This window comes from Choloepus didactylus, chromosome 5 (assembly GCF_015220235.1).
Source record: "Choloepus didactylus isolate mChoDid1 chromosome 5, mChoDid1.pri, whole genome shotgun sequence".
NCBI classification, from domain to species: Eukaryota; Metazoa; Chordata; class Mammalia; order Pilosa; family Megalonychidae; genus Choloepus; species Choloepus didactylus.
In genome coordinates, this window is record NC_051311.1 from 30768671 (window position 1) to 30794764 (window position 26094).

Below are 26094 nucleotides of genomic sequence, written 5' to 3' on the forward strand. Positions count from 1 at the left end.
TGGTATGTGAATATATCTCAATAAAATGATGATAAAAAAAAAAAAAAAAGAAAATAAAGTGAATTCTGGCATGTATTTAACCATGTTACCATAGGAAAATTATTTAGCTTCTTTGAATTTGAGCGTCCTCATTTATAGTAAAATTTACTTTCTAGTTTATTCAGATTTACCTTCTAGAAAATTCATTAAACATGTGTGGAACATCTAAGAGGAGCTCTGAAATGTTAGTTCCCAACCTTCTTTTCCATGAAGTTATAACTAAACAATTATAACCAAAATTGAGGAAAGGATTCTTACTGGCTAACCATTACATGAGTTTGATGTGTATCGAGGAATAGTTTTTTCCAAATTTAGAATTGTTTAAAAATCTTGATAGTCCCAGTAGTCATTTTTACAATTCACTTCTTTCATTTACATGCTGGAAACTTGCTGTATTATTTAGTTTCAGACTGGAGGACTTTTGTTTGTCTAATATTATGAGAAATTTCTGCCTAAGAAACTTTAATGTAATGAATATCTTAGTTCAGTGAACTAGCAACATTAGTGTTATTTTAACTTGTCCTAAGATGTTCTTTTTGTCAGATTTCAATAGCTCAAACATCAGTTTTAATTTTTCCATCTTGTATAGACCACATCAAATAAATGAATGAATAAATAAATATATAAATTGGAGTGCATGAAATATTAATATTTAAAAACATTTCATTATAGAGCTTAACGGCACTTTTTACAAAACTCTTTTATTTTACTTGGAACCCAAACTCCTTTTGTCCATACTCTCAGTGATTACTTTGGGAGCAAACGGGGAAATGTTTGACAGGCTCTGGAGATGCTTGTTTGTAGTTTTTTCATGGTTTAAAATAATTAATACCTGCTTTTATTTTCTGTTCTTTATTAGTGCTTCTATCGATCTTCCCCAGATGACTGCATGTATGTTTGGTGCAGTCTTAATGTCATGCTGAGTAAACCTTATCTTAATGATACTAAGAGACCCTTTTTGTTAAATGAAAACAATGGCTTGATATTTATTTTAAATGTTCTGTGGATGCAGAAAATTTTCCCAGGCTTTCCTAATAAGTGGAGACATAGTATATAAAGTAGTGTTTGCACACCTTACAAGAGGTCACGATGTCCAGGCAAAATCTTGTTTAAATGTTCATCACCATAGAAACATATCAGCTTATTGTTAGAGCTTTTGTAGGTATATTGTAATCTTTGCTTCACTGATGCCTAGTATGGAACCATTAGATGTGTAATTGACCAGCATTAAAATTTCAGGAAGCAATTATATCATAACTACTTCAGTATTTTAGATTTTATTCATGTAGTACTTATTAAATCTGAAAAGAAATTTGTATGTCTACACGTGTTTAGTAGACATCTAATTTAAACTATTGTAATGGAGGGGTAGTTGTACTTTCAGAAATAATACTGGTATGAAACTAGTGTAATTAATTATCTAGCTTACTTTTCTTAAAAATATATGGTTTTCATTGGCAGAAAATACTTTGTTTCAATGCTGTTTTAAACTAATACACTGAGTGCTTATTACACTATGATTTTAATAACAGAAAAGGAGTTCCATTAAGGTAATTTAGATTTATGTTTTTTTTGGTGAGGAGGGGTTAAGATAAATATTCTGACTGGGGATAAAAATACTGTGAAATTTATGAATCCTAGTAATATATTGACATACTCTAAGGATTCAAAATTATGTGAAAGGAGTACAACAATCGATAATAAGTAGAAGTTCATCCTGTTCCATGATCTTATATTCTGGAGATTATTTCACTGTTTAAGATGAACAGTGAAAACCTTCTTCTCTGACAGTGTTTTGCTACTCTTTTGTTTGATGGGTATTTCAGTAAGTTATTCTGACGTCTGGTACATCTTTTAGCTCAGTGCATGCAAGAATGGAGTTGATAGGAAGCTTCCCCTTGGGGCTTTCTAGCTCCTGCTTCTAACTCTTAATGGAAAGATGATTAGTAGGTATATTTTTTGCTTATATGCTGTCCTGCTTGTGATTAATGGCATTGATAAACACTCTCACAATGCTTTTCATTACTTTCAGACAGAATAACATTCAGAAGTTTAAAAATCCCACATATTACATGCCCCAAAGTCTGTAGTCTTTAGTCTTTGTAAACATTTTTATGATCTCAAGAAAAGTAATGATAATAGGTTATATATTTTGGCACTCAATTGAACCAATCAATGCTGAATTAACAGATCAAGTCTAATTACTTATAGCCCCATCACCTCTCTTCTCGCTATTCTAAATTTTTTTGAAGGGAGAAAATCTTCCATATTGCACTTGATGAGCAAATTTATTATCTTTTTCTATTGGTTTGGCTAAAGCTCATAAATGTGGAATTTAATTGACCTCAAGTTGGGCTGATTTTGTCTCATTTAATCACAAAAAGGAAATAAAATTAACAAAAAGAAAACATAACTGTCTTAGCCTCTTATTTAACTCAGAATTGTGGCTATTTCTTAATTATTGTATCAGTTATCTTCAATATTTCATAGGACAGGCATGATCATGTTAAATAATTCTGATGACTTGTATGGAGGTAGCCTTCTCCATAACAGTGTTGGACTATTAGCAGAAAACAAGCAGGTTTCTTTTTGTGAATCATTTGTTGTCTTTCATTGAAATATTAGCTGCTTTGAAATAAATAATTCTGAACAGTTTATATGATTTGACAACAGGGGTCTATTTTGGCCAATTATCACAATTTAACTGGTTAAGAAAATGAGTATATATTTCAGACATTTTTTCTTGATGTTATTTGTATATCTCTAATAGAAAAAAGCTCCTCTTGAGATTATATAGCTTGTTTCTTTTTCAAAAGACTTTTCACATAAACTTTTTTTTAACATGTATGATGTATTTACATTTGAGACTTAATTTGTAAAGTATATGTTGCATTTTAAATCTCATCTATTTTTAATAATAAGAGAAACATAATATAAACAGAAGCAGGGAGATACTTTTTGGATTTAGTTGTAGATTTCTTCTTTTTTGACATAATGCTACTGAAAACATTAAGTTAGAACTACAGCATGTTAAATGAGGAGATTACTTTAACCAAGCTGTTTTTCAAATAATTTTATATGAAGGTAACATTTAGAAAAATGACCAGAAAGTATAGAGATTGCTGATACCAGCTTTTGTTAGGAGCAGGCTATTAATATTATGTTCTAAGTTTGTGCTGTCCAGTATGATAGCCACTAACTACATGTGGCTATATAAATTTAAATTAATTAAAATTCAGTGAAATAAAAAGTTCAGTTCTTCAGTTCCCCCAGCCATATTTCAGGTGCTCAAAAACCACGTGTGGCTAGTGGCTACCATATTGGGCAGTGCAGAATAGAACATTTCCATCATCACAAAAAGTTCTATTAGACAGTGCTGTTCTAAACTATTAAATAATAAATAGTTTGTTTTTCTTTCATCTATTCTGCACTATTCCAAGTAGCAGAAGAAAGGGAATAGCCCAGCTTTAAGGATATATTTGTGTAGCACCTCAGTTGGTTAAAGAGCAGTGCTAATGAAATTAAACTTTTTGTTAGGGCCAAGTAGCCTTACATTAATACATCTTTTTCTTAGTTCCAGGCCTGTACCTCTGTTAGCAAACCAAGGCTAAGAGTGATGTGATCAACTTGGTGTTCTGAAAAGATCATCTCATTGCAATGTAGGGAGTAGATTGGAGAGGGGCAACAGTGGATATAGGACTAATAGTTACCATTCTAGGGAATAGTCCAGGCAAGATGGGTGTGGTGACAGTAAAAATAGAAGTGGATGAATTTGAGTTGTAATTGCACAGTAGAATCAGAAGGATTTGGTGTGTGGATCAGGACTCAGGATGTGTGTTTGTGCAGGGATGGAGGAGCAGCAAGAAAAGAATGTGGCAAGGATGTCTGGCATAAGGATTCCAGTGCCATTTACTGAGACATGTGACACTGAAGGAGGAGCAGATTTAGGGGATTAAATGATGAGATCAATTTTAGAAGTAAGTTTAAGGTACTTGGGAGAAATGTTAGGAGAGATGGCAGTTGGGATAAGTGAATCTTGGTCTCAGTGGTGAGATTTGGATTAAAGTTACAAACTTCAGAGTCTGTCGGCTGTTATGTAGCACTTTAAGACGTGAGGAGGCAAGATAATGTAGGGAGAGAGTTGTGCAATGTATCTCGTGAACCATCTCCATCAGAATCAGTTGAGGTGCCACTTTGAGTTTGGTGCTTAGAAATTGGCAGGTCCCGTGGTAATTCTAATGGATATTTTAGTTTGAGAAGCACTGATAAAACATCTGAAAAGTTGATAGCTAAGATTGAGCCATGGAAGAAAAGAGATCCAGGAATAAAAGAAAAAGACATTGAAGACAGAGAAACTGAGATGTAGAGGAGGGAAATTGGGTGTCTTGCTAAAATAGAGGTGAAATAAACTAAGAGTAAGATCGTAGGGGAGGAGATTATAGGTTGAAGAGAATGGAAAACATTTAAAAACTCATTGCCAGAATTTTAAAAAAGTCAGCAAGAGATCATGATGTATAAGATTTGCCAAGTAATGTTGAAGGCCCTGTTTGGAGCATAGTAGCAAAAATTTATCATGGTTTTGTGGATTTCTTTAATGCTGTTCAGTAGGAATTGTTTGTCAAGGTCTGGTGGAAGATCAAAGGGGCAAGGAATACTTTAATTTTATTGGCACTAGATTGTCATTAAAATTCAGTAGTTCACTATAGGATTTAGACAAGTGAAGACTGATCTGAAGAACTGGAAGGGATCAAGAGAGTAGAAATTATAATGATGAGAACATAGAACTCAGAGGACTGGAAGAGTGGGAGAAAGATAGGAGGCTGTAAACTAAGAGAGCAGTTTCAATGAGATTTTAGAGACGGACTGAGAGATGTTGGAATGGGATTAGTATGTATGTGAGTAGGCATAGTAGAATGGAGAGTAGGTTCATTGGAATTGAGGTTCTGAGTTTGTATGTTAGTTATGATGGCAGGGCATTTGATAAGAAGTACACATATGAACCAGGCACTAATATCATCAAGAAAGATGGGATTGTTTCTTATAGGTTTGTAGATGGTAGATGACAAAAATGAAGAAAGGATGATATAACTGGTAATAGAAGGCAGTGTAATTTTATTCAGAAACACAAATGATATGTAGATTTCTAAGCCTCGGAGATTTCAAAGAAAATGGCAATTATTTGAGTCATTATAGCTAACCCTTATATTGCTCTTACTAAGCACCAAGAATTGTGCTGAGCTAGTTACATATATTAACTCATTTGCTCCTCGTAGTAACTCTATGAGGTAGGGTTGTTACTAATATCCTCATTTTACAAAGGAAGAAACTGAGGCAAGCAAGATTTAGTAATTTGCTGTAAGTTATATAGCTAGTAAAAGGTAGAACCAGGATTTGAACTCAGGCAGTCTGCTGCTTGAGTTGGGGCTATTAACTAGTTCACTATACTCTGTCTCATAAAGTGAACTGGGATATTTTATTAAAAAAAAAAACTATTCTTTTGTTTGCCAAACTCTCATAAGTCAGTTCTTTCAAGAAAAAATTTATAAACATTAACTTATTTTTCAATTAATTAATAAACATTCACTATAGAAATTTTGGAAAGTACAGAAAAGCATAAGATTTAAGGAAAAATAATTCCCCATAACCATAATAGCTAGAGATAGGACTGTTAATATTGGTTAAATATATGTTTTTCTAAATGTACTTCTTTAAAAAATTGGGATCATACTGTGTACACTTTAAGAGTATATTATGAACATATCTCAGGTCTTACTCTGTGGAATATCGTAATTTGTTTAATCTGTCTCTTCTGGGTTGGATTTTTAGGTTATTTAGTTTGTAGTGCATGTATGCACATCGTATCTTTGTTACGTTTCAGTAAAATAGTTTGTGAAGCTTTTCATATGTTTTAAATTTTTGAAATAAAATTATAACAGTTGGAAATTCTATGTTATTTGAAGGTTTGAAGGTACTCACCTGCAAAACCATTTGTGCCAAGAGCTTTTATTGAAGGAAGTTCCTTTCAGGCTCTACAAAGAATGTTGTTTTTCATTTTCTATCTTCTGATTTAGTTCATTTTTGAAAAATATTTTCCTAGAAATGTACCCTATCTCTTTCATTCTGTTTTTCACATTTATTGGCAGAGCATTATACTTGGTATTCTCTTAGCTTAAAAAATGTATGCCATGCCTTGATTATACTTGTTTTTACTCCTAATGTGTTTTTGCTCTTTTATAGTTTCTTGATTGTTCTAGCCAGACATTTATCTAAATTTTCATCTTTTCAAAGAACCACCTCTTGGATTTATTTTTCTCTTCTTGTTCACTAATTATAGCATTTATCCTAATTTCCTCCTTTATTGTGCCTTCTTTAGGTTTATTTTGTTCATTTTTCAAATTCTTGAGTTAAGTGCTTTGTTTATTTTTATCCTTTCTTATTTAATAATAAAACTCATTTGAGTATCTGAGTACAGATTTTGCAGCAGCCTATACATTTTGATAAAGAATTCTTGTTTTGTCATTTTCTAAATAGCTTATAATTGCATTTACATATTTTAATTTAAACTTTATTGTTAATTTAGTGTGTTCAGATATTTTAATTTTATTCTTTATTGTTAATATGGTTATGTTCAGATAAGGAAGTTTGCATTTTAGAATTTGATGTATTTTTTGTAGCCTACTGTCTAATTAATTTTTGTAAATTTTTTGGAGTAATTGAAACAAAGATATATTACCTATAGGGGATTAACTTATTAATATTTAAAATTTATTAAATTAAAATTAATTGATTAAGTCTTATTATTTTTCAGATCCTGTATATCCTTGTTAATATTTTTTTCCTTCTTGATCAGTCACAAACTGATAGATGTGCTTAGAAAGATAAGCTACCATGGGTGGGCCCTGAGCATTCCTGCATGTTCTTGCTGGGTATGCCAAGAATATAAGGTCCTTTCTGCTTTTTTACCTAGGCTATTTGTTGGGACTGTATTTGTAGTGCACAACCTTGAGGGATGAAGTAATGGCTTCCTCTGGGACAAAGAGCAAGCTTGCTTATTATGTGCTATAAAGGTAGTGGATTCCCCAAGCTCACTTTTTCTTCAGCTGTGATACAAATCCACTGCATGTACAACATCCATTTGGGCCCATGGCATCACCCCCATGGGACTAGGGAGCAAGAAGGAACTGACATGCTGATGCTCATGCTGCCTGCACTGCCATGATAATGAAGTCCTCTATTTCTGACTAGGAATCTTATGTCTTCTGTCAGCATCCTGCAACAGTAACAGGCCAACTTATTAGTTTGTTAGGAGGGTAAAATCAGGCTCCAGATCTGACAGTTTTGGCGGTGAGATGGGATGCTGACAGAGTCATGGCTTCTTGGAAGAGGAAAGACAAGGGCTTTGCAGTACAGGTTTGGACAATGAAAAGACTCCTCAAAACTAGTAGTGAATGTTGGGAGTTGGGGGAGGGAGGGGAAGAGGAAGGGGAGTAAAGGTCTCCCACTGTTTTATCTGCTGAAGAAGTTGACTGATACTTGGATAGTTGTTCACTCCCATTTTGTGGGAGGAGGAGGGATGTTAGCATGACAGTGGGACAGCAAGCCTGGCTGTCCCTCTTACCCCCCAAAAGTATTATGGCTGTGGCACCTGAGTCAAGGAGTTTCCAAAGCTGAAATAAATGGTGTCAACATTGAGAACCTTGCTATTCAATATAGACCTTAGAGTGGACCAAAAACATTATAAGTTCATTTGGTGAAGCCCCAATAGGTGGGCCCTCTTTTAAAAGCAAAAGTGAATGCGAAGTCTAGTCTAATAGCACTCGTGTACTTGGCCCCTACTGCAGCCTGACTTGACTGGCAGGAGGGTGAGGCTCTGGGCTCAAGAGTAGCTGGCGGCACTCAGAACCTCAGGGCAGAGCATGATAGTATACTACCTGTGCTCCTTACACTCCCAATCAGGATATAGAGTAATCTTCTGGCAACTGTGACTGTAGACCCTAAATTGGGCACATATTAAAATCCTTGTTCCATGTTCCCGTAGTGGGAAAAAGCACTTGAATTCAATTGATAGGGTTTGGGCAAGGTTCACAGTGGGAAAGGGAAGTTAAGGTGACTTTGTGGGTATGATTCAGTATACTATTGTGGTTTCCATTGCTGAATACATCATTGTATTGTGATGCTTTGCTACATGTACTGTCCCCTCCGTCTAGCTCAAAGAAACAATATAGAATTCCACAAGGAATAAGAAATCTCTGCTTTAGACTTAAAGGCTACCACAATACTCAGAGGCCATTTCCTAGTAGAGTAGCGCCACCTGCCTGACACAGTCACCAAATATACCCCTTTGCAAAAAAGGCAGCTGTTAACCTGCTGCTAAAGTAGCTCTTGTTGAAATGGATATGCTGACCTATGAAGGCATTGTGATGCTCCAGCCTGTGATGCACCAGACCTTGTTTTGCTTCTGACAAGCCCGTTTTGGGATAGGGCAACTCAAATTCCATGACCAATAATGTGCCATTTAATGCTTTTTGTTTTGCATTCTTCTCTTATATTACAGAGTCCCTTGTTACATTTCTTCTTACATCTTAAAATATAATGTTTTATCATTCTTTTTTACTCTTATTTTTTAGTATCATTTTATTTTAAATTTGTCTCTTGACAGTTGAATTTTGTTTTTTGAAATGTGATTTCATAGTTAGGGTTATATGGATATATTTGGCTTTATCTTTTCCCCGATTCTGTATTTTTATATATTTTGCTATATTTGTTAATATTTTGCTGTATGAATTCTCTGTTTTTAACTGTATTAACTATTTCTTTTCTTTTCTCCAGTATCTTAGAAGGTAACACTAATTTGATTCTACTAGTTTTAACCTTATGTTTTTAAATAGCATTATTTAACTTTGATTTCTCCTTTTTCAGATTAGAAAGGGAAATATTATCATCTTAACTGACCCCTATTTAAAATGAGTTTTTCTTTCCTCTTTCTTTTCTCATCTAAATGTCTAGATCTTTATAAGATAATATGGAATTATTATAATTAAATGGCTTCTGTTTCAAAAGTATTTTTTGACAGTGAATTTTTGTTTGAAGCTATATGGAATTATTTATATTTGTCTCTTTTTTTAAAAAAATTTCATTCTTTACTAACAAGGCTTATATGTCTTGACTTCACAGTCTTTTGTGAAGCACCTGGTAGGATGGTGCCTTGGGCTCCTGTCCTCAACAGAGTCAAAAGTTTGAGTCCCTCTTTCCTTCAGAGACCTCCAGCATACTCAAATGGATGTGTATAGCTTCCATTTCCCTCTGGGGACAGAGAAACCTTTGCTCTACCCCAATCAACTTTTACCTTAAAGCATCTGATGTTAGAGTAGGGATGAGGGAGGAAACAGGGAGCATAGGAAAGGGGGTGGCCCAAACCGTTAAGCAAGAGGTCCATTTTATGTGGACCAGTGGCTCCTCATAGCTAAACCAAGCTTATAGTATTTTTGATTCACAGAAAGCTCAATATCCTAATTCCTGACAACATTTATTCAGCTTGGGGACTCCTTGATTCAGTAGTTGCTGTCACATTACCTTTTAGTTGGTACTGAAGGACTTGCTGTTACACTGTCATGAAAACATTCCTTCCTGCTTCTGCTCAGAGGACAGTGAATTACAACCATACCACTATTTCTGTGGTTTGTTTCATTCCTCCCTTTCACAGCTAAACATCTAGATGTGTACTAACAGATAGGACAGTTAAGGATCTTTACTTCTCCCCACTGGCTTAGTTGGATGAGAGCATTTGTTACTGGATCTTGGGGAGTCTTCTCATATCCCTTAATCCAAGCTGTTTAGGCCATTGTTATTTCTCTTCCAGAAAGCCATGTCTCCATTTGCATCCCAGTCCTGTCACCAAAACCTGTCAAGGACTGTGAAGGGTCTGTGATTTTTATCTACTTTCAAGCTAACAAGTTAGCCTGCCACAATTTCATGGATGCTGGCTTGAGACATGAGATTCCTGGTTCAGAAACAAAGGACTTTATTATTTACGCACAGCAAATGCATGAGTTTCCTGTTTGTGTCCCTTCCCCTTGTCCCCCAGGTCCCACAGGGGCGATGCAAATTATTTATTATTAACTGCAGGCAAACCTGCCTGACTTGCTCTGGAGTCATACTAGAGAGTAAACACACTTTTGCTCTTCCTCAGAGAGTGACAATATCTCTATCTTCCAAGGCTGTTTACTTTTAAAACATCCTTGAAAAGATAGTCCAGAACAAGGGCTATCAATGCCTCTGCTCCTAAGACATGCAAAAATGTGAGAGACCCATGGAATACATAGAAGCATATTTGAAGAAAAACAAATTTAATTGCTAAGAAGTGTTTCTTACCAAAATATAAGAGGAAATGTGTAAACTTTGTAATGATTGATTGCCTGCCATTTATCATTATAGTACACATTATACTTATTGTTACATTATTATATAACACATATTATTAAAACACTTAAAACACACGTTATGTGCTTTAAACAGTGGGTTTTGACTCATCCCAAGGAGCCCTACTATTTAGCTCACATGACTGATGATTAGTTACTGTGGTACTGATTAGCTTATATATCATAACACTTGAAATGCTTATGTTATGTGTTTTGGGAGCCCTACTATTTAGCTCATATATTCTTTATTGGCTGCTCAGGGGCAGGGAGGGTTTGGGCTCCAGTCAGAGGCAGGGAAAGAAAAAGTTGGGAGGGTATAACACATACATGCCAGAGCCCATACTCTTTTTACCTGTTTTATTTATAGGCTTGACACATAATATTTAATTTGTAATAAAAAGATTATTGTTTAGAAAGAGAAGAAGGGAGAAAGAGTGGAATGGACAAAGAAAGGAATCACCATTTAAAGCTGGTGGTCATATTTTGGTATCCTGAATAGTTGGAAAGTTGTCAAGTGGAGGTTTAGAAGGTTCTTCAGCAAAGTAGTAGTCTGTTTTGTTGTGACTATTCATATTTCACCTCACCTGAATAATAGCTATTGTTAGATATAATGTGTTAGATAAAATACACCCTGATTCATTCTGGTTTACTGACCTCCCTTGCTGTGAAGATTTAAGATGAGCTGACTCCCATATATGATGAAGTATTTTAAAGCTGCCAAGGGCAGCCCTGTGGTAACACTGTATTAATATTGAAGTAAGGAAAAGCCACTTCAACTTTGAGTCACCATTTAGGTCTAGGAATATGTATCTGAGTTTAGGACATTCTCCTTCTTTATTGAATTTGAGGAACTATGACTTAAATACAACCTATACCTTAATTCAGAAATTAGCAAAAGTTTTATTTCAGTAATATTTAGTGGCAAAATTGCAATAAAATTATATTTTAGATTTTTATAACTCATATCTGCTTTTAAAGTGGAAAGAGATTACATGGTTTGTTAGGCATGCATACACTTATAATTTTATTTGTCGTATTAGATGGAAATTAGTGCATTACAGTATAAAATAACAATATGAGTCTTGAAATTTAGGTATGGACTATTATTTGGTGATTTTTCTGGAGTATAAGAAAGTTTCTTTTTTGCCTTGTCTAATAGTTTTCAAGTATAAGTCTGGCCTCCAGTTTGGCTCTGAGGTCGGAATTTGTTTTACATTTTAAATAAAATTGTGCATAATGATTCTTTATTGTATTCCAGCCTCATGGATTAATGAAAATTCTATCTAATGTGAAGAAAGGAATGATTTAATTCATATAAGAATAGCCAGATAACTGGGAGTTTGATGTGCTGAGCCCTCAAGCATGGGACTTGCCCTTAGGAAGCTCATTACCACAAAGGAAAGTCTAAAGCTGTATGTAATGGTGCCTAAGAGTCTCCCCCTGAGTACCTCTTTGTTGCTCAGATGTGGCCCTCTCTCTCTCTAACTGAGCCATCTCAACAGGTGAACTTGCTGCCCTCCCCCCTACGAGGGACCCAACTCCCAGGGTTGTAAATCTCCCTGGCAACGCAGAGTATGACTCCCGGGGATGAATGTGGACCCGGCATCGTGGGACTGAGAGTATCTTCTTGACCAAAAGGGGGATGCAAAATGAGACGAAACAGTTTCAGTGGCTGAGAGATTCCAAATGGAGTCGAGAGGTCACTCTGGTGGACATTCTTATGCTCTATATAGATAACACCTCTTAGGCTTTAATGTATTGGAATAGATAGAAGTAAATACCTGAAACTTCCAAACTCCAACCCAGCAGTCTGGACTCCTGAAGACAATTATATAATAATGTAGATTACAAGGGGTGACAGTGTGATTGTGAAGACCTTGTGGATCACACCCCCTTTATCTAGTGTATGGATGAGTGGAGGAATGGGGATAAAAACTAAAGGACAAATGGGGTGGGATGGGGGAATGATTTGGGTGTTTTTTTCACTTTTATTTTTTATTCTTGTTCTGGTTCTTTCTGATGTAAGGAAAATGTTCAGAGATAGACTGTGGTGGCGAACGCATAACTATGTTATCATACTGTGGACAGTGGATTGTATATCATGGATGATTGTATGCTGTGTGAATGTATTTCAATAAAACTGAATTTAATAAAAAAAAAAATTGCACAAAAAAAAAAAAAAAAGAATAGCCAGATAGGTTTATAATGTTGGGATTAAAAAGAGCAGTTCTTCTACTGCACACTTGAGGGCTCTGTAGGCTGTGAAGAACTATGCAGAATTCATTGTAATGGGAAATTGTGTTCTCAAGTAAAATGGTGCATTGGGCTTTTACCAAGTTTAATGTTCACTAAACTGTTTGGCTGTATGCCATAATTAGTCTTATATTCCCTTGATTAGAATCACATAAAAATTAGTCTACTTTCTTGGTGGAGTGTTAGTGAAGTCAGTCGTTTAAAATGGTTCTGCAAAATCGTTTTTCTGAAGTTTTTTTTTTGTGTGTGTGTTTTATTCTAAGTTTAATAATATTTTCCATAATCCTGAAAAGAAAAGTTATTGTAAAAATTATTAACTGTAAACATACTGTGCTTTCTTTGTTTGTAAATATAAATTTCCTCCCCTTCCAAAGTATTATTTTATGCTTTTATAAAGGCAAATGTAATTGTTTATCATATTAAATAAAGTATTATAATTACACTTTTATTATATTTTTCCAGGGAATTCGAGCCCGAATTTTAGAAACGCTGGTCATGCTTATTCTTCTTGCATTGCTTATTCTTGGAATAGTATGGGTAGCTTCTGCACTCATTGACAATGATGCTGCAAGTATGGAATCTTTATATGGTATGAGATATATCTGTTTAAATTAGTTTCTATAATGGGGACTATAGTTTGTGATATAATTACACATTTAAAACATTTTAATAATTCTTTTTATAGTTAACCCTTGATATTAATTTATAGAATTAAGAAATCTTTAGACATGTTTAAGAAAAAAATGAATATTCCTGTTTACTATAGATGTAAAATGTGCAAGCAGCTTTTCAGATTTGGTTTTGTTTTGTTAATTGTTTCTATTCTTAAAATTCCCTGGAAGCTTTTTTTTTCTCCCTCCAAACAAGTTTTGTGAAGGGTTATTTCCTATTCTTCTGTTTTAGATCTATTTTTTAATACAATTTAGAAATGAATCGGTGAATTCAAATAAATTATATGGTTTAGTAGATTGAAATTGTCAATGATGATGTTTATTATACACTAAGATATAGTCTACATCTTAATATATAGGATTTTGGATTTATTAAAATGTTTATATATATTTTTTAGATCTCTGGGAGTTTTATCTACCTTATTTATATTCCTGTATCTCATTGATGGGATGTTTGTTACTTCTCTGTAAGTATTTTTCTGACTTAATATTGATAGGAAAATAAAGTTGTCCCATATACTAGAAAATTATGGGAAAGTTTCCTGATGAGATTTCTTAACAGCTTGAAGGTTTTTTTTGAAGTTAACCCTGTTTTTATTGGTCAAGATAGATTTTGATAAACCAAAGCCTTGAAATAATAAGATACTTTTGGTGTTCTCTAAAGAAAGTCTGTTTCATGGGGTTGTAGAAGAGACATGCCTACATACACTCACACTCACACATGCCCACAGACACCTATTCATACTCCTAGATTCTGCTTTTCAATGGTAATTGTAGAATTTGTGTAGAACTGATGAATTTGTGTTTTTTACTTAAAATTTTTTTTTGTTTTACTCGAGGCATCATAGTATATATATCTCAGGGATATAAGTAGGTAAATGTGGCTGAAAGGACTTAAAATTTTAGTCACTGTTAAATATTCTTATCTGATTCTCAGTTCTGTTACCACTTGAAGTTTAATCTATTCTTTGCTTGTGTTTTTTAAAAATTTACACTAAAATATTTATTATTGAACTGCTAGAATCTTGAATATATTAAGCCTTCTACATATCTTTAACTAAAAATAGTAATGCCCATTTCCTAATTCTGTCCCATCTTGCTTCTCTATTGGTGAAGGTGAAGAGCTCTGTGACAAAAGCTGAGAGAATCTAAATTTGAGACAAGAATTTTCTTAAAATGATAATTTTTGAGTTTGTCTTATTCTTTATGGAGCAGTAGTTTATCTATCCTAACCCTGAAATATAGTTTTCTCTGTTGGCAATCTTTCTGCAGTGTGTACACCAGTTGGTCTTTCTCGTATGTTTACAGTAATGGGCCAGTTGTTAGTGAAGCCAACAGTAAGTATTTCATTATAAATCATTTTTTTAAATTAAGTAAATGTAGTTGGATTTGATTCTCTTTTTGATTATGAACTAATTTAGTAACAAGAATTTTTTGGGGGGTTTATGATCCAAATTGTTGTTGTTACTATTATTTTTGTTTTAATCTTTTTCATCTTTGGAAACCAAATTTGTTTTTGTTTTAAAAATACTAATTATACATACTCAGATTAAAAATTCCTCTAGCAAATTTTAAGACAAATTTGTAAATATTTACAGGTATTTTAGGTGTCTGTCTTATTTCAAAAGGTTAAATCAATTTATGTTTCAAAAATTACCACGCACATGCTTTGATTTACAAAGTGATTATGTTTCTGAAAGTTTGCTGGTATAATAGATCTTGATTAATTGAATTTCCCTTTCCGTTTATACTCAGAGATAGTAAATCTTCATTCTTAAATGATGTTCAATTGATAGTAGTTCTAAGGATTTGACCCTAAATTTCTTTGACCTCTAGCTATTAAGCTAAATATTTAATAATCTGAAAATAATTTTAGCTACACTTAGGAAATTTATCACTTAAATTATTTTCTTGGTTACCTTGTGACTGCAAACCCAAGTCTAAACTATTCATATGTTACAAGACCTTTCACAACCACATTTAATTTACTTCTAGCGACCCCCTCATTGACCCTAATTCTAGGCTCATCAGCTGACTTGCTATGCTCAGAAGAGGCTACATGCTTTAACATACTCAGGCATATTTGGGGTCTTTCTCCCTGGAATGCCTCAAACTGAATCTGGCCACTTAACCTCCTTAAGCCCAGCTCATGTATCACCTGTATTCACTACATTTCTTTGAAACTTGCCTCACTTCTCCTTTAAGCAAAAATAATTAACTCTTTCCTCTGTATTTATTATGTTACCCTTTATCTGTATCTCACTAGGAATACTAATTAAATTGTTACGGGTCTATCTATGTTGGTCCTTCCCCATCAAAGTGATTCATCAAGGGAAAAAACTGAGGAAGTATCAAGAGTACATATTTTTTTAGTAAATGCTTGCTTAGCTTTGAAAATTATTTTTTCATAAATGAAAACTCATCTCATCATCTCTTCTTTTATAAATGAATTTAAATTTTATACTTGATACAATAAATGTGCACACACACAAATACAACACAAATGCTATCAAATCTTGAAATTCACTTGCCTCTTAAGGTTTTGTGATGCTGCATTCGTATAATTTCTTCCTAATTCTTTTTTTTGTTTTGTTTTTATTTTTGTCTCTTTTTCCACTTCCATTTCCTGTCCCCAAATATACAGAAATATTAGAAGTTCTGTCCATTAATGCTCTGCTCTGTTCTCCTAACATCATTTCTTAACATCAATTCTGGTGAAAGACATGGAAACAAATTATAGTACATTGTAACTGCTATAGTTGAATATCCCATGGAGCTGAAAACTCAACATACATAGCACCAAATCACTTATTTATCTCCCCTCCCTGAGCTAATTTTTCTCTCCAACTTTTGTCTGTTGTTAACAATATCCTCAAAAGCTTAGATATCTTGCTTCTCTTCTTTTCTTGTCCCTAACAATAAGAATGATTATTGAGTTATTGGGTATATGCTCTCAGCTTGCTGTAAGTACTGTATTTTATACGCATAATTTCATTTAATCCTAATAACAAAGCTGTAAATTAGGTGGTAGTATTCTTATTCTATGAATGAATAAAGTGAAGTTCAGAGATGTTCTTTGGAACAAGAGCACAGATCTAGTGGGTAATGGAGCCAGAGTTCAAACCTAAACTCTGATTTTTCAGAGAATTTGATTTCAGAGCCTAAACTCTGGACCACTACATTTTTCTACCATAATAGATCCACTTTTTGCTAAGGATACTTAGTACCTTTCTACCTTTGTGTTTTGCTCATTGTTTCCTCTGATTAAAATCCTTTTACTCTCCTTTCTGTCATTTAAGCCATCTATTTTAAGAGTCAGGTCAAATGCCGCTAACATCAAAAAGACTTGACAATTTTTTTTTCTCCCTAACTGGAAGTATTCTTTCTTCCTCTGAACTTTAGTAACGTTTTATTTAGGGCTCAGTTGTGAAGTTTATTTTAATCCTATAATTATTTTTTGAATTCATGTTATCTTTCATGCTATGCTAGGATATAAGCTGTGTGAGGTCAAGGACTATGTCTTACCCATATTTCAGTCTCCAGTAGCTGATAGTGGTTAAGAGCACAGGCTTTGAAGGCCAATAATGTCTCTTTGCCAAACCTTTGTTTCTTGGCATATAAAATGGGGATGATAACAGTCTATTCTTCATAGCATTGTTGTAGAAATCAAGGGAGGCCATACATGCAAGCACTTAACACAGTACCTGACACATAATGAGCATAGAACACACATTAACGTATATCTCTGTAACATTCATATCATAACTTATTCATATGTAAGACAAGCCTATTGTGTAAGTAATAATTGAACAATTTGCATAGTAAGATAAAATCATTCTGCAGGTGTTAGGCCTTAGGAAAAGTGTAAGTTGTCAATTCTGATCCAAATGTGGTAGCAAGTGATGAGACGCATTGATGGCCCACAAAGATACGGTGCCTGCCTACCTTTCCACCTCTGCCTTGGATTTCTCTCCCCCTAATAAATTACATTCCATCAGTCCTATCAATGTAGCAAGCTTTTTCCCACCTCAGGACCTTCACACATTCTAACACATGTTAGAATGTCAGTTTAAATGTTATTTCCTTAGAGAGGCCTTCACTGGGTAGCCGATTAAAGCAGTTTTCCCCTCCCTCTTTCTTCCCACCAGAACTGTATTCTGTTTGCTTCTTATAGGGTGATCATTCTTTGTAATTATTTGTATATATGTTTGTTTATTATTTATATTTTAAAATTTATATCTTATTTACTTATTTTTCCCTCCAGATATTAGGGTTAACAGATCACATGTATACCAAGTGATTAGTTCACCAAGTGATAAGGAGACCATTAATATTTGTCAAAAGAATGGGAATTACTGGATTTCTTTAAATTTCATATAAAACATATAAATTTGATAACTGATAGGCATTGCATGATTTGAGGATCTGTTTTCTGAAAATACCTATCAGATTGCTGAAAGGATATACATGTAAGATTTCCATCCTTTTTTTCTGTCTACCAACTTTTCACAATTTATTTATTTTTTGCTGGGAGTAAGTAGTTTGGGTTTGACTGATACAAAAAATTGATGTCAGCTCTGGGCCTCTTTCAGATTTTCCACAGAGCTAGAAAGATGTTTAGAATCTTCTCACAGAAGTATATCTATGTTAACAAAACTAGAATTAAACAAATTTTGGGTTTTATCAATTTTGAAGACAGCACAGGTAATATCCCATATAATTGATAATTGATTAGTATTTTTTTGTTGTTGTTTTGAACTAGTGTTGTATGACTTAATGGTGGCTGGTTAATAGTTAAGATACCATCTCTTTAGGCATTCTATTTATAGGATGATTTTGATAATACCTATGTTAAATATTTGTGGAATGTTTTTAACATTCATGTGTTAACATATATAACATATAAGGATAATGTAAATGGAAAATATTGCATGGTAGTGATTTAGTTATGGAATTCTTGTTTTAGACATTATGTAGGCAAATATAAATGAGAAAACAAATGTTGGACTGGATGACCTATTCCTTCTAGCTCTAATATGTTGACTTGGGCATATACAGGTGTAACCATACTTAGGCTTTTTGTTGTCATTAGAGAGTTGCACAGTTCTTTAGTTTAATCCTTTAAACTTGAAAAATATCCAATTTAAATTCGTGTAGATTTTGTGATAATTAACTTTTGATGTGTTTCATTATATATTAAATAATTTTACTTAATTTGTAAATAGAATAGTTTGGGCATTTTTATTTTGGGTTCTTAGTGATTGAATGAATATGTTATCAAAATAATAGGGCAAATAACTCGAACATTATCATAGGCACTAGTTTTGTGATGTTGCATTATTGAATGGTTTTATTTTTAAATTTAGATTCTTGAAGACCTGGATGAACAAATTTATATTATTACCCTAGAGGAAGAAGCACTCCAGAGACGAATAAATGGTATGTATATTACATATTTAGATCAGAATAAAACTGATTTAAAAAAAGAAGAAAGGTTATTAGGGAGAGAAAATCTCACAACGTCTTGTGTTGTGTGGCAAGGGGTCGATTTTAAAAGTAAAATATGAACTTCCCAGATGAAGACAGGTTTGCCTAAGACTAGAGGTCTTTTGGTAAAGTTATGGTCTGCTCCCCCTAATTGAAGTTAGCTTTAACTTACTGTAGTCAGTTCACTTCTGAGATATTGGCCACTAAAGGAGTAGTGTACCTCCACTACAGAGTCTTAATATATTTTAAGCATTAAGATTTACATTTACTAAGGTTTTGTGGACTTGCATGTTGTTTTATTGACTACAATCTGCCAACTTCATTTCCCTTCTTTTGAAATCTTTCACTTAAAAAATAGTGTGTTTCTTTGGCACCAAGGTGCTAAATTTAACCCTGTAAGTTTTGCTTAAGAACTCTTTTATTTGAGAATGCTGTTTATTATCAGTTGCTAACCAAGTAAGCATGTCAAAAGATTTTAAAGTTTAATTTTTTAAATTAGAGATCATTTTTTACCTCAGATGAAGAACCTATGAACGAGTGTAACAGAGAAATGACATAGTTTAGGTGAATTATCTTTTAATTTTACTTCAGTGATATTCACACTTCACTCTTTTCTCTTACATAGTACTTCAAAAGTATTAGAAACTATTCCTCACCAAGATCAGATTATTAATAACTAACTCTATTCAAAATTATAATTCAAGGGTAGCTATAAAACGGAAGATTGCTTTAAATATGAATTATTGAAAAGTAGGAAGAAATATACCTATGTTCTTCAATTACAAGTAGGAAATTTAAATTAACACAAAAGTGTTGATAACCTTTATAGCTTTGTCCTTAGAACAAAGAATTTCAGATTGTTTTTATTCTAGAGAATTCTTGTCAGTAACATACTTTGATATGAACATTTAGACTGGAAATGCATCTATCTTGCTTCTTATTAAAACTTTAATATTTAAGCCTATTTAATTTCAGCTTTACAACATTTCATTAAATTAGTAAATTTGTCTTATGTAGATTCTCATGCTGTTGTGTAATAAACATGTCTGAATTTTAAAGAATAAATATGAAGCTACTTGCTGTTCTGTGGCATTATGTTTCAGCTTGATATGTTATTTCTATTTATTACAGATTGGGAGACAGAGAGGGTAAAATATAGCACTTCATGAATTAAAGAATTTGAATAATAGCCTCTAGTGAAAACAAAACCATCTTCCCCTTCCACAGTAGGAAATTTTCCTAAATCATGAGGCTTCTCAGATTCAAAACTGGTTCATTATATCTAAAGAAGTTGAAAAGGAAATATTTGCTAGAAGGCTTAAATGTATTATAAAATGAAGCCAAGTGAAACTGTATCACTAACTTAGAAATATTTGTGGAGGAGAGATAGTTTGTGTTTGGAGACGATCAAGAATGATAGCTAATGCTGAATGTAATTTTATTTTATATCATTTTGGTAAGCTATGCACTATTTATGACAGTTCTGTTTGGTAGGTTATCTTAATATCTTTGCAGTGAAACTTTCATGATATGTTAGGATAATTATGGTTTTTCTGTTTGTTGCTGCTTAGCCATTGTGTTCTATTTCAGATGGAAAATAATAGGCTAGAGGATTTGTGTTTATGATATAATAAATGTGTATGGCAAAATGGGCATTTTGATTAATATACAGTAGGAATTATGAGTTTCACTAGAGTACATTTATCAATATATTTTATGATTTGCAACTTTTAAAGAAAGTATAATAAATAAAAGGTTAGTAATAAAAACCATCCCATGGATTTTATTTAATCTAGTATTATCACAAATTATTTTGTTGTAACAATTATTTATATTTTAAGTGATGAAAAACAAAGTAGAGTTTTTTTTTGTTTTTGTTTTTGTTTTGTACTTGGGGCTATTGAAGGAATTGCAGAATAATGGAGTAAATGATTTTTTTAAAAAAATACAAATTGCGGTATTGATTTATCACCAGAATTCATGGTGATTTAATATTAAAAACCTGGTAGTTTGCTAAGGAAATATTGAGTGTACTTTTCTTTGTGTGTGTTGGAATGTCTGATTATATCTGAGCTCAACTTTACAGTTATCTGAAAAAATGTGATAGTTAAACAATATCAAGGAATGCTTTATTGTGGAAACAGCATTACTTTTTTCCAGGGGATAATATGACTTATTGTGTTAGTTATATATTACTGGATTTGGATTTTTGTGCCCAATTTTTTAAATACCAGTATAGCTTTATGAAGATATGTATGAATGTGACTTCTCCATTGCTCCTCTTTGACACTTGATGGTGCTAGAGGCTTAAAACATTTGGGAGGTTGTGATCTTGTTAATATTACTTCATATAATATGTTAATAAAGCTAAACCATACACTGTTACAATGTTAATCAAACCTAAAGATTCCATCTTGTTATCAGTATACACTCTATTCTTTCTCCTCCCCTTTTCTATTTATTATCTTCTTCCAAGCCACTAGACATTGGGCAACAATGTCTATGTTTCAAAGCAGCAGACTAGTAGACTGAAGAAGAGAAAAAAAGGATAAGAATTTATAAAGATTTTATCCAGCACTTAAACAATTGAAAAAAGGAAAGGAGTTCTGTGTGCTCATGGAGACAGAAGGGAGCCCCAGAGTGCCTTACCAGTTGGTTAAGGTAGCCCTTCCCTGGTGTCCACATTATCATGGCAGGAATAAAGATATATACCTGAGATTCACCATGATCCTAGCAAGACTCCCACTCGTTCCTGTCCCTCAGCACATAGCCATCCCTTCATTATCTGCCTTGAGACCATTGGGATTAATGAATGCATTTTGTTCTTTAACCCTGTTTGTGATAGGTCCCTCACTCCTTGGACTTTCTTTCCCATATGTCTGTATACATCCCAGTTTCTTATCCCATTTTGCACCTTTCCGAACCAAGTCCTGACATCTTCTACTTGTACCATTTGGAACTGAGAGTTGACCCATCTGCAAAATCCTTGTGTCCTCAACTTTCACCACCTTGCTTGAAGAAACTGGGCTCTCCCTAGCTCACACTGCCTTCCCTTAACCCTTTCATGTGGTGGCTCTGTTCTTTCCTGTAGCCCTCATTTTACTCTTGGAGATTTGAGTAGGTGTCCTCTTGTTCTCGTTTGCTGCTTTCAAACATTCTTTCTCCTTCCTAAATACTCCTCCCCTTTCCAGTCATCTAATCTTCCAGGCTATTTCTCTTACTTCCTTGAAGATTTTAGCTCCTTGTTCATTGTTATTCTGTCTGATCCTATTCCTGTCATAATTCTTGATGATTTCAGTCTCCTCGTAGATAACCCTTCCAGATTCCTTGACTTATTCCTTTCTAATGATCTAGTCTTCTACCCTACCTCAGTCATTCACTCCTGTGAATATAACCTAGGCCTTTTCATTAGCGGTAACTGAGGTTCTTGCATAATCTCCAAATCGAACAACCGACTCATCAACTACCACTTCTTATTTTCTAGCTGACTTCCTCTAGTACTCTATATCCTACAATATTTCAGTATTGAGACTTAACACACTATTTATCTTGACAACCTTTTATTACTGTTCCCTCTGCCCCCATACCCATTCCCTTTGTACCGTTACTTGCTTATACCATTTAAATTCCTGGGCCATTATTATTGTCAGTTCCTTGCATACACTTGTCAGCTCCCTTTTCCTTCTCTTGCTTTATTCTACTTAAATCTGGCAAAACCCTAACCTTGATTATATTCAGCTTTTTGTGTTCTCTGTGCTCACACCTGTTCAGCTAAGTGAGCATACTCCCTGGTCTTACTTTAAGTTTAGGACCACTATCTTAAATTTATCTTTCCATTCTCCTGGATAACTATGTTATATCTTCTTCTCTTTCTTCAAGCCTTCTTCACCATCCTCACTCTTAGGTGATAACTTTGTTTTCTATTTGCTTGAGAAAATAGAAGCAATCATAAGAGAATTTCCACAGACTTTTTCCTTCATATTAACTCACCTATCTCCAACTGCCCCCACATATTCTGCCTTTTCTCCTTTGGATGGATTGTCTGTGCTCCTGGCTAAAGTCAGCCCTCAACTAGTCCACTGGATTGCATCACTTCTCACCTATTCAAGGACATTACTCTGCAATAGTACCCTCTCTCTTGCATAGTCAGTTTTTTTTCCCAATTGTATAATTTCCATCAGCATTGAGACATACTGTAATTTTTCCCAAAGTTAAAAAACGTAAAGAAATCTCTCTCAACCTTATATTTTCTCTAGCTTGAGGTCTCATTGTGTTTCTCTTCTTTATAGCAAAACTCCTTACAAAAGTTGTGTATACTCTTGGTTTCAGTTCTGTACTTCACATTTTGTTTTGAATTCATGTTCACTTTCGCTCCTCTATCCTAATGCTATTGTCAAATTGGCCAGTGACTTCACAGCCCTCATCTTACACTCCTTCCTCTCTGAAGTATTTTTACTTGGTTTTCAATCTGCTTTGTGGTGTTTTTCCTGGTGTCTATAACTTCTTCACTCCAAATGCCTCATGCCTCAGCCCTTAAACCTCTTTTATTTTCCCTTGGTTATTGCATCTGTTCTCATAGCTTTAAATGCCATTCATATGCTACTGACCAAACTAGTAGACATTTCCATGTGGGTGTCTGATAGGCATCTTAAACATATCATTTCCAAAATCAAACTCAAGATCTTACTCCTGAATTCTGCTTCTGTTATAGTCTACCCATCTCTGTAAGTGGCAAATCTGTTCTTCCAATTGCTCAGGCCAAATCCTTGGACTCTTGTTTCTTGATGCCCATATGGATTCCATCAGTAAATCCTGTTGGCTCTAACTTCAAAATATATCCAGAATCTAAGCACTTCTTACCACCTCCATTGCCACTACCCTGGTTTGAACAACAATCACCACTTGATTAGATTTTTGCTGTAGTTTTCTAACTGGCATTCCTACACATACCCTTGCCCGTACAAGACAGAGAAAGAGCCTTTGAATGTAAGTCAAATCTTGTGACTTATTTGCTAAAATCCTCCATTGGCTTCCTATTTCAATCTGAAAAAAAGTTCAAGTCCTTAAAGTGACTCTACTTCCCTACCCCATATACCACTTGATGCCATCTCCTGTGGCTTCTCACTTCTCATACCGGCCTCCTTGCTGTTCTTCCAAATCCCCAAGGTATTTGTACTAAAATTTTGAATTTTACCTGAACTCTGTGATCCAGAAAACAGTTTAGGTTGCTGGCAAAGATTGCCTTAACTTCTTAGCTGGACTAAACTTTAGACATACTTCTCCTTGACTCCAGGCCTCTGACTTCCTTCACCTTGAACCTTTCAGAATCCAGCTAGAACTTGTCCCACCTGGCCTGAATGGATAACTCAGAAAGTGACTCCATGTAATTCTTATACCTTGCCTCCCGCTCCAGTATTTTCCCACCAGCTTACTCCAGTCCTTGAAAACTCTCCTTCCTTCTACTTCAGCAGAATTGAGCCCTCTCTCTCCTTTATTAAGATAGCCTTCTGGTCTCTCTCATAATAACCTTCTGGTCTCTCTCTCTCCCTGATTGCACATAGCTTTGAATAAAGTCATCTTTGGCTGTTTAACATTTGTCTGGTACAATTTTTTATTTTATGGTACTTTATTTTCCTTTTGCCTCTTGTCTTTCAGGTCTTACTTAAATGTCACCTTCTCTGTGAGGCTCTCCCATATTTTCATATCCATATTGTGGATATGGATTTAATATTTCGTTAAGTCCTAACTCTACCCTGGCACTCCTATTCCCTGCTTCCTGCTTTATTTTTTTTCTCTAGGACTTTCTACTACCTGACATTCTAACTATTTTACTTTTTATTTATTGCCTTTCTCTCCACATTGGAAAAAATAATTCAAAGGGATAGGGATTTTTGTTAGTTTTCTTCCCTTCTGTACCCTTAATCCTGTAATATTGCCAGACTCATAATGGGTACATAGTAAATGTTTGTTGCATGAATAAATGAATAAATGAAAAAAATGCATGATACAGAGTTGTCATTTTAGGATAGAGTTGAAAAAGGAAGGGGACATAAAATTTGGTGACAGGATAAAAGAATTGCATGGAGAGAGTATTTAGGATATCCCATAAGAGGCCTCTAAATTCAAGCCTAGATTGAAGGAACATGAGGACCATGTGGACTGGGATGTTAGTGAAAAAGCAAAAATTAGGTGATTTTTTTTCCCCCTCTACTGTTATGGCCATGCAATATGAGCAATCAACATTCATTTCTATTCTAGGAACCCTGAAGAGTAGCTCAACAGAAAGTCCTATTACATTAATTGGGGTAGAAATTTTTTTCTAATTCCTTCTCAGGATTAAGAAACTGCATATATCATTAACATGTTTAAATGTTTAAATAATGCAATAACATTAATTGAAATTATTAGCTTTCATGTATGTATAGCCTATGGGTGTACTGGGTAACTTTAGAAGTACCGTAATGAATAGAAATTATTTTTTGTTGCTTAAGTTCAAAACATTCACTGTTCTTTTAATGTAATTCATTAAAAATATTGTAGCCTTTTGAACTTAATAATTCATTTCAACTCTGTTAGATACTATTTTCATTTTATGATGAAAAGTTAGTCTATCACTTTCTGTAACTCTTTCTTGCTTGATTCCAGTCTTTCTTCTTTGGACCATTTTTTCATTGAAGCTTGTTTTAATTCTTTATTCTTAAGAACACAGAAGTTGTAATTATTTCATTTTTGCTGAGTGTCAGGTTGAAATACTTCAATAAAATGATTGAAAAAACAGCACATACAACTTTTTGTGGTATTCAGTGGCCTGTCAGAAGCATTGAATCATGATGTTTGTAACTAGACTGAGTTTGCCAGGGGACTTCATGAACAAGAAGGCTTGTGACCATATTTATGATTGCTTTAGTATTGCACCATCCCATCAGAGGCATTTCTCTTCGTCAGTGGCAAGAAGATTTGCTAATTTGGTCATTATTATTTGATGTCTTTCAGGTAAAATGCTTAATGATCCTACGTACCCTAAATAACTTTCATTTTCACTTTCTCTAGATGTTATTCTAGATTCTAGGAATGGTCATTCTAAGAATAATATTTACTGTTGATTTTAACATTGAGGTGATATTATCTCAAATTTAAGTAATATACTTAGTTACACATCTTGAAAGTGATCATATGCCGGCTTTTATCAAGAAAATATGTAGCAAAAAGTATTGACACTGATTCTT

The 26094-nt window shown here is 34.0% G+C and overlaps 1 protein-coding gene across 11 annotated transcripts in view; it reads left to right on the plus strand.

Annotated features, from left to right (window-relative positions):
- LMBR1 (limb development membrane protein 1) overlaps window positions 1-26094 on the plus strand; it is a 360445-nt gene that overhangs the window by 146007 nt on the left and 188344 nt on the right. For 10 of the 11 annotated variants that reach the window (XR_005216916.1, XR_005216915.1, XR_005216917.1 and 7 more), the window contains exons 6-9: window positions 13173-13299; window positions 13780-13848; window positions 14654-14718; window positions 18748-18820. Coding sequence is in view for 6 of the 11 variants with exons in the window: in XM_037835728.1 (XP_037691656.1) it covers window positions 13173-13299; window positions 13780-13848; window positions 14654-14718; window positions 18748-18820 (334 nt within the window). In the remaining 5 variants the exon portion in view is untranslated. The remainder of the gene's footprint in view (window positions 1-13172; window positions 13300-13779; window positions 13849-14653; window positions 14719-18747; window positions 18821-26094) is intronic. The other variant, XM_037835731.1, reaches the window with a different exon arrangement.